The sequence below is a fragment of the Scylla paramamosain genome, chromosome 15 (assembly GCF_035594125.1).
Source record: "Scylla paramamosain isolate STU-SP2022 chromosome 15, ASM3559412v1, whole genome shotgun sequence".
Taxonomy (NCBI): domain Eukaryota; kingdom Metazoa; phylum Arthropoda; class Malacostraca; order Decapoda; family Portunidae; genus Scylla; species Scylla paramamosain.
This window is the reverse complement of record NC_087165.1, coordinates 7317608-7333511: the sequence shown is the minus strand read 5'-3', so window position 1 is coordinate 7333511 and position 15904 is coordinate 7317608. Positions and strand designations below refer to the sequence as shown.

At 43.4% G+C, this 15904-nt stretch overlaps 1 protein-coding gene and 1 long non-coding RNA gene across 3 annotated transcripts in view; both read left to right on the top strand.

The window, feature by feature from the left end:
* LOC135107357 (uncharacterized) overlaps positions 1 to 8814 on the top strand; it is a 10752-nt gene extending 1938 nt beyond the window's left edge. The window contains exons 1-2 of the long non-coding RNA XR_010271721.1: positions 1 to 577; positions 6746 to 8814. The exon at positions 1 to 577 is cut by the window's left edge and continues 1938 nt beyond it. This is a non-coding gene — a long non-coding RNA (uncharacterized LOC135107357). The remainder of the gene's footprint in view (positions 578 to 6745) is intronic.
* LOC135107354 (uncharacterized) overlaps positions 1 to 14833 on the top strand; it is a 33203-nt gene extending 18370 nt beyond the window's left edge. For both annotated transcript variants that reach the window (XM_064017093.1, XM_064017094.1), the window contains exons 3-5: positions 12617 to 12900; positions 13156 to 13289; positions 13419 to 14833. In XM_064017093.1, the coding sequence (XP_063873163.1) occupies positions 12617 to 12900; positions 13156 to 13289; positions 13419 to 14733 (1733 nt within the window). In that variant the 3' untranslated portion in view covers positions 14734 to 14833. The remainder of the gene's footprint in view (positions 1 to 12616; positions 12901 to 13155; positions 13290 to 13418) is intronic.
* Positions 14834 to 15904: the final 1071 nt, after the last annotated feature.

Here is a 15904-nt window from a genome sequence, read left to right as displayed (position 1 = left end):
AGAAGGAGGAAGAGGAAGAGGAGGAGGAGGAGAAGGGGGATGAGAAGGGAGGAGGAGGAAGGAGGTAGGGACAAGAACATTATAAGGTCACCTGGCTCTACGTATATTGTCTTTCCTGCCTTGAACGAGAACGAGGAAACTCTGCACCTTTATCAGCGATCCAAGGCAGACTCAGGTGATTCTGGCATTTACTCATTCTAGCTTCGTACGTCTGGTTCTTGCTGCAGCAACCTAATTTTTTTGTTAATTTTACTAGTTTTATTTGCCTCTCGAGACAGTTTGAAGTCCTTTCTTTAGTTTCCCAATCAAACATCCCATCTGGAGAGTTTTATGATTCAACGGGCATAAAACGAACCATCAGAAGTTTAAACACGTCGAGGTGACACACTGAACAGCCGGACATAACTCAGTGACCTCCGTTCCAGGAAGACACGCGAGCGAGGATTTGAAGGTCAGGCAGAGAGGGAAGGTTGAGGAAGGGACATGCTTGAGGAATACCACGCGTAAAGGAGACGGACGGGAGATGTTTGGAAATACACGGAGACATGATGAAAGAAGAAAAGTCGACGTGGTCAAGGTGGGAAATATAAAATGAAGATCTACGTGGTAAGAAATTCAGTATATTTAAAAAGAAATGATAAAGTTCATGAAGCAGAAAAGTTGGTGAGGGAGGGAAGGATGGGAAGGGAAGAATGAAAGGCAAGAGGAAGAGTTCAACTGGTAATCTTTCTGTTGCCTCATTCTCCTCCGTCTTGTTAAATAGGAAAAGTGAGTTGCTTAAAAGAAGTTTAATATTTTACTTGTCTGCACCCTACTGAAAATCGACATTTCTCTCTAACGACGAACAATTTATAATCTTTCAAAACGAGACGAAACATTGACAGATTGACAGTTGCATTTGCTGAGTCGCTGGTGGGGAAAAACCGGTCAAAACACCAGTTAAGTGTCCGTCAACCTTAAGTAATGTTAGTTGTAGATACTCGCTTTTGCTGGCGACAAATGCGGATTGGACATTTAGTGCTCGTTAAAATATCAGTTGCTTATATTTACCCAGGTTACCGTTCTGTGTCTTTCTGCGGGTCGAGCACGCGGGACAGCAAGGAAGCCAGTGCAACGCGGCTGAACGCACACACGGTAATCGTAATTTTCCAAGGATACTGGTGCAGTGTCTTATACGGGCCGCTTGCACAAAAAAATGTCTCACACAAGACTCAACCAGAAACGAAAGTGCGCGCGAGGGTCACCGCGGCGGCGCCAGACTGGATCATTTTCTTGTGTCGCCTGTGGGACCTTTAGTACAGAGCTGTTTTCCTTCTCCATACGTCCTCCCTTCCTTTGCTTCGCTCCCCACCGCTTCTCTCTGTCCTGTCTCCCTCTACGTCTCCTTTCGTCAGGCTATACTCGATTACCCGTCCTATGTTGCGTTTATTATCTCCCTTGTCTCCAAACTCGTCCTTCATTGTCCTCACACATCCTATTCAGGCAGTGGCGGAGATTTAGTTAGGCACCAAAAAGAGGCATCAAGTTCTCATCCCTGCGTGAGTTAGATCACTGGCAAGAATAAGGGAAACATTGTACAAATAAAGGAGGAATGATTAATATTTTTTTCTTCTTCGTCAGCAAATTTGGGAGAGAAGGTCAACTTGTTCTTAATGTCAAAACCACACACTTGTTGCCGTCTCGATGTGCTCCACCTCTCCACTATCCACTTCTCCCACACACCTCACGTCCTGTCCTGACCACCTGACCATCTGTCCCGCCACACCCCTGCGCCTTCACCTGTTCCTCAGCCTGGCATCATTATTCTTTTCCTCTTCCCTCTCACCCCTCCGTCTATCCGTCTCCTTCGCGGCCTGTTAAGGACATTTTGCTACCTGGTGTTTCGTCTTTCTTTGGTCTGATATATGGTTTCCTGGTTGGCTCACCCTTCTCGGTCACTAGTAAGTTTTTAGTTTTTTTTTTTTTTTTTTCTTTTTTTTTTTTTTTTTTTTTTAGTCTGAGTTTGGTGTGAAAGGTCGGTTGGTTTTGTCCAGCTGTCAGTATGGAGCATGAAGGTCACACTTTTTCGCTTCATTGTTCTCCGTTCGCTTTGCCTTCTCCGTTTAATCTGTGAATTAATAAGGAAGTTTGAGCACGAAGATGTCGTACCGCTTATTACTGGCATTGTAAGGTCACGATGCTTGTACTTATTTCTGTCTGTAGATTTTTTTTTTTCTGCGAGTCCTCAATACCATTCAGGAAACTTGGAAATTAAGGGCATTCAAATTTACATCTACTATGTTTTGCCCAGATCCACATTCAGAATTCGAAGTGTCACAGTCAGCATCACGTACTGTACAACGGGTGGTGGTCTTTTACCGAGTGCAGCTTCAAAGGTCATTAATACGGAAAACACTCAGAGACAGCTTAGCGGGTCTCCAACTTGACCTCCTGCTGCCATGGTCTCTGTCATTGCTAACTAGAGAGTGAACCATAAAGTGACAAGTTCGAAGTTTCACCAAAAAACAACCGTCTCACAGAATCTTTCATCGTCTTCCGTGATGGCGGGATTTCTATCACTGGTAATCATTGGTCCGCGGCGCAACTGCCGTGCTGCGGTTCTCCTAAAAACACCACATTAATGACCGATTGTTGAGGCTGCGATCACTCACGAGAGCAGCATTGTTTCCTTCTTGCCGACTCTCTCCGCCATCACACTGCAGCCTGAGGCTTACCCTGCTTTCATAAAAAGAAAACAAAGATAAATAAATAAAAAAAAAAAATAAATAAAAAATAGATAAATAAAAATAAAATAAATAAATAAATAAATAAATAAGTGATTTATATAACATGTCTGTTGACCATCTTTAGTACTTTATACGGACACGGGAACATGAATGAAGGGAGACATTCACTACAAGGCTTGATGTAAAATTTTCTTCTTTCAGCTCACGAAACCCAACCCCTCACATGGCGGATAAAGAATATACAACCACGTATTGTTAAAACGCATTCAGATCATTCATAACGCGGACTGAGAGGAAATCAAGCTAATGGTGTGTCTTAATGCACATCCACACTGACATACTACAGCCCTCGAAGACAATGCTTCCTGTCAAGAGTTTGGTCTCATTCGCACAGTTTTGAACGCTTGTCCTAAGAAAATAAGAAGAAAAAAATAAATAAGTAAATAAATAAAAAATAAGGGAAGCTGCAGGAAGCCGTCAGGTCTACACACTTGGCAGTTCCTTTATTCTCGATGTCATACGAGGACCTTCAATGCAAGATGTCTCGTCAGTACTTATACACACAGCCTTTCATTGAGTCTCCCGTCTGTGTGCACGCCACAAGGCAAGTGTGGGAGCCTCAGGCCAGGCATCGCGTGCTGGTTATGGGCTTTGGGACCCACTAACCTGGAGACCCGCCGCTAAAACAGTCCGTATATATTAAAAGCTCAAGCCTTCTTCTATTACACTCAGTCCCATCATTGAGTTTCTTCCACTGATCTATCCACACCAAAAACCCGTCCATTCTACACTCGCCATCTCACTGGACCTTCACGCCACTCACTACCACCTTGGCAGACACTCGGGCCGCCACGCCACCATCCACCGCCCAGTGCTGTCGTCAAGCTGAATGGGGCCAGGTGAGAGCAGGTGTATTAAGGCCGCACCAGAGAGTGTAATGGACCTGAGGCGTGAAATCCAACCGTCACTGCTCTCACGACAACGACGACGACTACAACAGTGAGAGAGAGAGAGAGAGAGAGAGAGAGAGAGAGAGAGAGAGAGAGAGAGAGAGAGAGAGAGAGAGAGAGAGAGAGAGAGAGAGAGAGAGAGAGAGAGAGAGAGAGAGAGAGAGCATTATATTACATTTTACAGCAACTGAAAGAAATGAATGCTCTCGCATCTTCAACATCCACTTTGTTACTAAAAAAATGTGTGAATTCTACGTGCGATTTGATGTTTACTACGTATGTCAGACGATGCTACCACGAGATATGTATCATTTCACTATCTATTCATGACCACGTCCTCGTTAGCAACATTTTATTCATTCATTTATTTATTTATTTATTTATTTTTTGCGAGGAAGAAACATGCAACGATAATTCTCAGCATGATGGAATGGAAGTAAGGATGCAAAGAAGATAACAAGGCATAAGTAAATATTCTTTCCTCCACATGCACCTGAGCTTTAAGACCCTTGAAGTATCCTAACACTACAACAATCATGTATTTCCCGCGCATGCAAGTCTGAGTGAGTGAGGCGTTACAGGTGGATAATACGTAGATGTGATGAAATATCTGCTGCTGTCCTGTCCTGTCTCTTGCATGTTTCCGTTAGAATGTGTGGAATTTACAAGCTTTTAGCAGTAAGTGGGAAAAAATCTCCTTGAATAGAACTTAAGAATTGTGCAATCTCATCTTTATTTAATTTATTGAGAGAGAGAGAGAGAGAGAGAGAGAGAGAGAGAGAGAGAGAGAGAGAGAGAGAGAGAGAGAGAGAGAGAGAGAGAGAGAGAGAGAGAGAGTGTGTGTGTGTGTGTGTGTGTGTGTGTGTGTGTGTGTGTGTGTGTGTGTGTGACGGATAAGTAAAAATAAAACACGATCATAATAACTTAGGGTCAGGAAGAGGCAAGGCAGCCAACGCAAGGCAGGGCAGGAAAGCTTGCACCATCTGTCATCCTTATCCATAAATTTATCCAAGCTTCTCTATAAAAAAACAAAACTTTTCCATCGCGCTCTCACTCGCTCGCTCCACGCTGCTGCTTGATTTCTTCCATTCGTCCGCTAAGAATATGTGTTCCTTCTTTCATATTTCACACTTAAGGTTAAATCTAGCGGTCTTAAAGTCATTGCTACTAGAGGAAACTTTCGATTGCTTAAAAATATATTATTTTGTATCTTTTTTTTTTTGTTGAGTGTTTTCACCAAACATACGAACGCAGGGAAAAAAGTGAGAGGTAGAAAAAGAGAATAAAGGGGAATAAATAATACGGAAGAAAAGAGGAAGTAAAAAATTAAAGATACAGACGAAGGAAGGAAGCAAAAAGCTAGAAAAGCAAAAAAAAAAAAAAATGCAAAAGTGACGTCGGGAACGAGAAAAGTAACGAAGGAGAGAAACAACAGGTAGAAAAGAAGAAAAATTATGTAGATGAGAGCGCGAAAATGAGAAAAGTAATACGGAAGAGCATAAGAAGCAGGAAAAAAAGTAATGGCGCTAAAGAAAGAGAAAATGAGGGAAATAACGGAGAACATTAGCAGAAAAAAAGTTAAGATTTAAGAGAATGAAAAAGAGTAAACGACGAAAAAAAAAAAAAACACGGAAGAGCAGAAGCACAGAACGACTGCTACCACCACTACCACTACTGCTACTACTACTGTCACTACAAGAGCCTCCACCTTCACCCGTATGACGTCAGGCGCTAACTGGACCACGTGCCCACCAACACTTCCCCACCCGCAGGACAGGTCGAGCGGGAACAGTTAGGCGAGTCCAGCTGAAGGTTACGATGGGAGGAATTTACTTACGTCTGTCCACCACGCCCCTTGCCTCTCCTGAAAGCTCCTCTTGCCCACCACCCCTTGGTATCTTTCATTCATCATTTCTATTGACATTCACTAGCAGTTGTCACCCATCACGTCCTCACTAATATGTTCAATGCATCACCCTCATCTTTCGGTATCCCCTCTCATCCCTTAGCACCTCTCATTCACTGGTATCCCTTATCCTCCACACTCATTTACTAGTATCCCTTAATTATCACACCCTCACCATTTAATCCATCACGTTCATCATTTCCTCATTCATTGACATCCTTTGTCCACCACTCTCTCATCCTCACTAAATTAATGCCGATAAATCATCCATAATTCATCCTTTGCCATCCCTTATCCATCACATCGACGCCCCTTAGCACCTCTGATCTACATCACCCTCAATCCTCACTCACCAACACCCATAATCCATCTACTCTTCATCCTTTGCCACCCTTTATCCATCATATCTACACCTCTTAGCACCTCTCATCTAGATCACCCTCAATTCTTACCACCACTTAAATCTCCCACACCAGCTCACTGGATCACGTATCTAATCTCGTCCAAGGTTCCGCTGCAGCACTCCTCTGCCACACCCTCACCCTCACACACATTACAGCGAGAGTACTACACCTAATCCTCGCACCTTATGATATTTCACCCTTACACCCAACGCCACATCCTCACATCCTATCCTCACTTTTGCATCTTAAAGAACTTCTCAGAGTCATAATTTCTCTAATCTAATAGTCTTTACATTATCAGGATCACTTCATGTGCCCGACATACCATCAGCACCAACAATACCACCACCACCACCACCACCACCACCAGCAACAACTCCCTCATAAACTATCTGTTCTTACACCAAACTTTTTTTTTTTTTATCTCCCTCTACCCAGTCTAACAGTCTTTACATCATCAGCACCACTTCATATGCCCATATCAAGCTGCTATCACTACCACCACCACTACCACCAACAACTCTCATCAACTTTCTTTTTCTTATACACTTTTTTTTTTTTTATCTCACACGTCAAAACACCCCTGCAGGAAGTGCTACTAGGATGGGCACGCAGGGAGGAGGAGGAGGAGGAGGAGGAGGAGGAGGAGGAGGAGGAAGAAAGAGACAGCAAATATATCTTTTATCTTTCATGTTTCACCTCCGATCGTTCATACATGTCCCCCTATTAGCACTTTTTTTTTTTTACCTTCTTTTTAAGGTGGGCCGATTGCAGAGAGATGAGGGGGAGGTCACTCAGCTCCTGGCAACCTGGTGTCCTTGATCATTCCTCTCAGTTTTGGGTTGGCGGGATTTTTTTTTCTTTTTTTTTTTTGTGCCTCTGCTGGCTAAATATATTAAGACTCCAAGGAGGCTCATGATACTGAGAATAAAGGGGAAGTGACATAACGGTGCTCTCATTATCACTATTATCTGGGCATCTTTTCGCTTCAGAGAGAGAGAGAGAGAGAGAGAGAGAGAGAGAGAGAGAGAGAGAGAGAGAGAGAGAGAGAGAGAGAGAGAGAGAGAGAGAGAGAGAGAGTGAGGGTGGGGAGGGGTAGGAACAAAATTTTGGCTCAGACAATTGAAGAGAGGCAGCGAAAGCTTCACCTATTGCATGTAAGGTTAAGTTAAGATACCACCACCCTTCTACTTCATAGATTTCTTTTTCTTACTTTCTTTTATTGCAGGAAGTAACAATTATCTCTATCCTCGTGCACTTGTGTCTGGTGTAATGATGTATTGGTCTCATTGGTGGAATCATCGCCTTTTCTAGCCAACAGCTTTTTACTTTAGATACAACAGTAATGTGGCTTACCATAGATAGCCTGGAAAGTGCTGATAATACCAGTATATTTTCTTCCTTTATGCTCTTTTGACTTGTTTGACTTATATTGAATCTTTTTGATCGTCTCTTTGGTCTGTGCAGTCTCTGGTCAGTTAGTCTGTTTCTGTCTAAATGGTCGTGTTACTGTTAGGACCGTTTTTTAAACGTCATAGAGATGTTTGGTCAGGTTCTCGCAGTTCCCCTAACAGAGAACATAAGAACATGGGAACATAAGAAAATAAGGGAACCTGCAAGAAGCCACCAGGCCTACACGTGGCAGTCCCTGTATGAAAGAGGAGATACTATTATAATTCTTGTAAGACTACCCCGCCAAAACATTCCTGAAAACCTCGATGAAATCCACTGCAGAAAATTAAAAGCATTCGAGGCACGGCAGCACTGAAACCCCCAAAAATGTGGTGCACTATAATAAAGACGTGATTGGTTGGCTGAGCTTTCTGTTGTGGTCTGGTGTGATTGGTGGAGGTGGTGGTGATGGTTGTGATGGTCTTCTTGGAATAGCCCACGAAGAAATATCTCAGCGTTTGGCTTTTTCTTTTTTATTTGGAGGGAAGGATGCGGGTCTTTCTCTCTCGCGTCGATGAGTTACAGAAGTTGGCGTCTACCTGGAGTGAGAGAAAGTGTCAGAGTCGGCAGCAAGGGGAAAGTTTTCCTCATCATATTCTCTCTCTCTCTCTCTCTCTCTCTCTCTCTCTCTCTCTCTCTCTCTCTCTCTCTCTCTCTCTCTCTCTCTCTCTCATCCAATCTATTTATAGTTCCTTCTTTTACCTACTTTCTTTCCTATTATCACCATCATATTTTTTTTTTAAATTTTCTAACCAAGCTCCTTTTCTTTTTCTTTTTTTCTTCTTCTTTTCCTCCTCTTCTTCCTTCTCCTTCTCTTCTATCTCCTCCTCCTCTTCCTCCTCCTCCTTTTCTACACCAATTAGCTGTAAGAAGGACTCGCCATCTTCCTCATTTGCATGTATATAGTATAAAAAAAAAAAAAAAACATGTACAGCCAACCATCTCCATCCCCTCTTCCTCCTCCTCGTCTTCATTCTTCTCCTCCTCCACCATTAGCACCGACAAGAACAACGCATATCTGTAATTATTATGTCACACACACACACACACACACACACACACACACACACACACACACACAGGGTCAGTTAAGGTGTGGTCATGTAAATCTTGAACTTTCTTTAAACTTACGTAAGAAACCTATCGCCATTTTTAAACAACACAAGCATACGAGAGAGAGAGAGAGAGAGAGAGAGAGAGAGAGAGAGAGAGAGAGAGAGAGAGAGAGAGAGAGAGAGAGAGAGAGAGAGAGAGAGAGAGAGAGAGAGAGAAAGTAAGTTTACAGTAACGCGTATGCATGCACTTAAAGCAAATTTCCAACATTCACTTCTCTCTAACAAAAATATAATAACGATAATAGTAGCAGCAATAAGGCTGTTAAGCAATAAAAGAAACACCGAAAACTCCAACAGGAGCAACATCAACAAAAAACATCTCAAACTACAACAGTAGTAGTAGCAACAACAACAACAACAACAACAACAACAACAATAATACTATGAGATAAAAATAGGAGATGAAAGTAATAACATGATATGATCCCCTGTCAAGAAGGAGGAGGAGGAGGACGAGGAGACAGTGACGGCCCTGGATAGAGGGACACACCATTACTACCACACTCCTACCCAATCACCATCATCTTCACCACCACCATCACCACCACCACTACCCAACCAACACTCGAGGCGCTTTCACTGGTAGAGCTTGTTCAAGGTCCCGGCCTCACCCCCCATCCCTCCATCCCTTCCCCCTTGCGTCCCCCCCTTCCTCACCGCTCCCTTCACTCTCCCCCCTTCATTTCCCTTCATTCTCCATTCCTCCACCGCTCTCCAGACCTTCACTGCGTCGGGTCGAGTTGTTTTTGCTTTTCCTCTTCCTTTCTTGAGTCTCAGAGCTGTTCTTTTCCTTTTCTTCCTCAGTGCCCGTCTATCTGCTTTGTTGCTTGTTATCGGTCTTTTTAATATCTTTGTCATTTTGTGTCTATTAATCTGTCTACCTGTTCATGTGCTTGTCTGTCTGTCTGTCTGTTTGTCCTCTCCCTCTTTCACTTCATCCATTTCCTTTCTCCTTTAAATTTTCTCCTCTCATCTCTCCCTCTCATTTTTCCGTCCCTTCTCTTTCATTTCCCCTGATTATCCCTCCTTTCTCCTGCTTCGTCCTTCTATCTCCTTTCTCCCTTTCCCCATTCTCTCCGTCCTTCCCTCTCCCTTTCCCAGATTCTTCCAGTCCATTCCGGTGCCTCTCCCTTTCTCCTTCGCTTCGTCTCACTCACCCTTTGGCCTCACCCTATCACTGGGGGATAGTAGAAAACACCTATCTGATGGGAAGAAATGTATTTTTTTGCATCATGTTATTTGTTTATAGAGGCTGATGGCTTACAACCTCTACTACTACTACTACTACTACTACTACTACTATTACTACTACCACTACCGTATCACCAACCCAAAGATTGCTACGTAGGTATTTGACAGGCAATGGTGCAACAGGTCAAGAGAATGGTGAAGGGATTGAAGGGGTTATGGGGCGACACGCGGCCTACTGGCAGGTGAGGGAGGGGGAATGCACCGCTGTTTCACAAATACCTATAGTTCACGACGCGACAGACGGGTTTGTAGCCCAGTCACGCCCTTGGTTAGGTTCCCGCACCGAGACTAAGCACTGTAATGTGTGTTGGACCCATGCACAAGTCCCACTGCTATCTGTGTGTTGGATTCAAGCGCCTCAGTTTTGATCTTATAATGTTTGGTGCGACAGATCCACATTAATTATTATTTGAGAAATACGCGCCTTCCTACTTTCCAGGTCGCTTCTTCAGTTACCCAAGAGATGTAGTGAAACACACGCAAGCAAATCACATACAAACACAATCTCACTTATTATCTATTACCTTTCTTATTTGATCTTGGGGAAGACTTCCTGAGCTGTCTGTCCGCTGGAGTAATTGATAAATGCAACAACGCAGCAACGAGATCAGAATTATCGCGTCTGCTGGAGTGACGGAATGGTATATACGTATTAACGACGTGCGTAGTACTGGAAGAGAAACTAAGCTAACTGATGTTCGCCAAATACATAAGGGGACGAAAACACTAGGTAAATGTAACTCATCTAACACCGTCGCACCTCCTGCTCATAAATGGTGTGTCTCTGTCCTGAAAGATCTGACATGTCCAACAAAAGAAGTCCGTATTACTGTAAACACGCACTAAGAAAAAAAAGTAGCATAGCGTAAGTAGAATGAGGGAAAATGCTTTCATGCGTGTAACGATTATGTGCGTAAGGCTGTGTGTGTGTGTGTGTGTGTGTGTGTGTGTGTGTGTGTGTGTGTGTGTGTGTGTGTGTGTGTGTGTGAACTGAAATGAAATGAATTGAATTGAATTTATTGAATAAGCTCAGACTTTATATAAAAGTATGGAGCACAGCTCTCCAGCAAAAGAATACAAACACCATAAATTATATACAGAATGTGCATAATATTACATAAAGAAAAATACATAAAAATGAAATATATACACTGTAAGCAATGGCAAAAAAATTAATAAAAAAAATCTGTATACATATATAATGATACATACTATTATTAAATAAGAAATTAGAAAAAAAAAAAAATATTGACCTGTTTTGCACACTATTTATCTAAACATGCGTAGCACCATCCTTAAAAAAACAAAGATAATTTCTTCATCACACTTAAACTTGTACTTTGCATGAACAAAACATATTTGCATTGTGTTGGCCTATTTATGTAATAATTTGGTATATACATATTACGTAACCTAACAATTTCCACATCCGTACATTAAAAAGAACATCAAATTCATCTCCTACTACCTCAACATCACACTTGTTACATACCCTATCTTCTCTACTGACACCTTAATACTTAGCAACATTTACAGGAAGTCTATTATTACAAGTTCTAAATTTAGTCACTAGTAATCTGTCATCCTTTGTTAACTTTTCTAAATACAATTCTAGGCCAAAATCTGTCTTAAACACCCTATAATTGCTACTTAATAATTTCGTTTCTAAATTATGATACCAAGTTACAAGCCACTGATCTTTCAATCTCTGTTCCACAGCTTTTTTCACCCATCTTGAATGTGTGTGTGTGTGTGTGTGTGTGTGTGTGTGTGTGTGTGTGTGCGATCTTGTCTTCCTGCGTCTAAGTCTTCTCGGGAGGAACAAAAAGAAAAAAAAAAACGATGTACCGCTGAGAGCAATGCCCTCCTCTCCCTCTCTTTCCCTGTATCTTCATCCTTCCCTTCCTTCTCTCTCCTTCCCATCTTCCCCGCTGGAGTGTTTACCTGCTTATCTGCCCTCAGCCCTACTTCCCTCCCATCACCCGTCTTTTTTTTTCCTACTTTCCCTTTCTCTATGACGGTTTTTCATATCTGGTAATTTCTGCTATTTATGCCCTAATTTTCCATCTCTCTTTTTTTTTTTTTCATTTTGCTTCTATATTTTCATTATTCTCAATTCATTCTGTTACATATTTTTTTTTCCTATTTCCTGTCTTTACTTAACAAACATTGTCACTTTATTATGGTCTGTTAGTCGCTTCATCTGCAGTCCTTCAGTTTGCAATGGCTCCGAATGTTCTCTTAGAACACACTATTTTCCTTTCCTTATTCAGTGCACCAAATGCCTCCCAAGAAAGTGCCTGGCAAAACAGTTCCAGAAATTCTTTCTAATTCTAATTCAGTCTAATTCTTTCGGTATTAATTTCTGAAGTGATATGATTGGTTGATATATATATATATATATATATATATATATATATATATATATATATATATATATATATATATATATATATATATATATATATATATATATATATATATATATATATGTCAGTCATGCGGGAATAGATGAAACAGAAGAAAGAGGCAGAAGTCATATCCCTGAGTGTACCACTTATCAGAATGAAAGACCGGTTATCTTTTGCATTATAAAGTCGGACATACATTTTCGTCGTTAAATTCTATCTACATTATAAATCATTTGCATAATATGCAATGTCACTGCTCCTGACTATTTGCATTATTAAATCGGGCACAATATTACGCTGTCCTTCACTATCTACATTATTAAGTCACATTTAAAATCGACATCCTACACTTAATCTTTCACCAGTAAAAGTTCACCTATTAACTGTCCTTGCCTCGGCAGGTCTGGTGGCCATTGCGGCGGCGCAGGATGCAGCCCCAGCAGAAGGCGGCGGCGGTGGAGAGGATGGAGGCGGCGAGGGTCTGCCGACTAGGCCTCCTCTCACCGGTAATCCTCAGATTGACTATAAATTTGACCCTAATCTGCCTCACGAGCTCATTGGGTACGACCTGAGTGATTATCCCTTCTACAACAAGCTCCCTAAGGACCTCCTCGACCCAAAGTTTAATTTCACCTGCGACGGAAGGCACGATGGGTTCTACGCCTCCATCCCTCACAAGTGTCAGGTAAGATATGAGGAGGTGAGGTGCTGAAGGATTGTCAAGATATATTGATTATTAACTATTTCTTTGCGGTATCCAGCAATTCACAATACTAAAAGCAGAATACAGGATCTTTACAAGTACCAACAGGAAGAAAAAGGGGGATTAAAAGGACTTTCCATTATCGAGAAGGCTGTGATAAAGTGAAGGTGCTTCAAAGAGCTGTGGTAACTGTCGTCTTTATATTAACCTTCTCTCTCTCTCTTTCTCTCTTGACAGGTGTACCACAATTGCCTCTTCGGTCAGCGTTACGACTTCTTGTGCGCTAACTACACTGTGTTCGACCAGAAGAATTTCATCTGCCACTACGTCAGCGAGGTGGACTGCAAGGGATCGGAGAAGCACTACGACCGGTGGGTGTCGTGTCTGCGAGTCGTGCCATTTAATTTGTTCTCTTAAACCTTTCCCTTGTCATACCTACAGGTAAACATAACCCTTACAGCCCGTCCTTAACGGTTCACTCCTTTAACCCCTTCCCTTAGGAACGACGAATTGTACAAAACCACCACGACCTCCACCACCACGCATGCGCCGCCACAGATCATCTACGTGAACCGTCCCCGCCCACTCAGAGGGCCGGGTAGGATCCGCCCCAAGTCTCCGCGACGCCCTTCCTTCGGCGGCGCTGGTGGTACAGGTAGCCGCAAGCGGCGCCCAGGAAAGCGTAGGCCTGGAGGCCGCCGTACGACTACCACTACCCCTCCCCCTGACTATTACGATTATTACGATGGCTATGACTATGATTACTACGACTACTACGATGAATACGAAAATGAGGAATTCACCACCACCACCACCACTACCACGGCAAAGCCACGTCGTCGGGGTAACAGACCGAGGGGCGGCAACAGGCAGAGACAAGGCGGCCCGGGGGGACGACAAGAAGGCGCAGAGGAGCGCGCAGGAACTGGAGGAGCCAGGCGAGGAGATGGAGGAGGGCGGGGTGGTGGCGGAGGGACGGCTGGAAGGGATCGGCAGCGGCCAAGGGACAGCCCATCGGACACAGCGGGGGAACCCTCTGACTCCCGCTTCTCCCGCCTACAAGCAGGAGGTGCACGAGACCAGGAAGTGGCGGACGGCGGCGGCCAGGATCCCCAGTCCGATGCGCCTACAGCGTCCCGCAGACGGCGGCCAAACCGTCCTCGTCCCAAGATAAACTTTGGCAGCAGCAAGCAGACCACCACCACCACCACTACAACTACTACCGAGGTCCCATCGGACTACTATTATGATGACTACTATGACTACTACCAGGACACTCCAGATGACACCACCACCACTACCACCACCACCTCAACCACGGAGGCCCCCTCCCGCCGCAGCCGCCCGTCCCGCACACGAGTTCGCGGAGGCAGCGATGCCACCGCCACCGAACAAGACGCACCCACAGAAGCTTCCCCTGCTACTGGAGCACGGGACAATTTGAGGGTGAGTGTCAGAAGGACGCCAGTCACCAGCGACCGACAAACGGTGGCGAAAGAGGAAGCGGCCCCGGCGCCGGCGCAGCGAACTCGGCCGCGGTTCCCTTCCCGTAGGGAAGGCACCACTAGAGATGAACCTCAAATAGTGGAGGAAGAGGCGGCTGTGGTAAATGAGGGGGTGGAAGGAGAAGTATTGGCGCCAGTGGAAGCTGTGGAGCCAGTGGACGCTGTAGACGCTGTGGAGCCAGTGGACGCTGTGGAACCAGTGGACGAGCAGCCGACCGGAAGAAGGAGAGTGATCAGCAGACGTAGGCCAGCCCGCACTGGCCCCAACCCACCACAACAGGCAGACCCAGAATACTACTATGACTACTAAGCCTGATATTTATTGTATACAGTCGCTGCACTATCTTTGTTTTGTATATTAGTTACATTGTTTATACTCGACCTTCTTATAATAAACACAAAAACCTCGACTTATTTCAATAACTGAATAGCAACCTTTTCTCTCCTATTACACACACACACACAAATACACACACATCACCCGTCACTTCCCACACACACTCACCACAGGATAATGCTGATGAATATGCGAATATCTTTCACAACCCCAATACTTTCTCCACGTTCTATCTTCAGGCTGAGGAGTCGGTAAGGAAGTCCTGACAAAAAAAAAAAAAAAAAAAAAATAACGCAAAAATCATAAACATCTTTAAAATCCTTTTCCCTCTGTCATAAAGGAACATCTGGTTACTGTATTATTGTAACGAGAAACGTCAGTGTTAAATGTAATATATGAGTAACACGATGCATTAAAGGTGGAAAGATCAGAAGGCCAAAAAATGTAAATGGTGTCGTCGTGATGTCACCACCGCGCAAAGAGAGCAAGTGCACAGGCAGGACCAAGAAAGCAACAGACACCCTTCCTTGCATCAGACTGAGGAGGCTGGACTGAGTTACACACGTGAGGTAATAAAGACAGGTAGTATTTTCATCTGTATCATTCTTACATGTACGTGAGGTTAAACATAGGCTATACACAATTATAAAATCCTAACATGACTGCTGCTTCTCTTCAAAGAAGGTTGAGTTGAAAGGAGTTCTAGTCGGGTTGGCTGAACTATATTTCCAAGGTGTTTTGATGTTCTGCTCTTGAAATGGTTGGTTATTTTTATTATGGGGACGAGAGTATAGACTCTGAGAGCGTTTCATGATATGCTGTTTATACATCCATGTATCGATTTATTCTTAAATCTATTTTTTTTCTTTTGTGAGGATGAGGAAGGACTGTCATAAATCATGGTTACTAATCTTATGTTACTGCCATGAATTATTTATCATAATTACTGCGAATCATGTTATGACAGACACAATATATATCGAAGTGCCTATTTTCTGAATAATGAGTTACAAAATACCCTTATACTTCAAAATCTAAGCTCCGCTGATGAAGAAGCGAGAGAGAGAGAGAGAGAGAGAGAGAGAGAGAGAGAGAGAGAGAGAGAGAGAGAGAGAGAGAGAGAGAGAGAGAGAGAGAGAGAGAG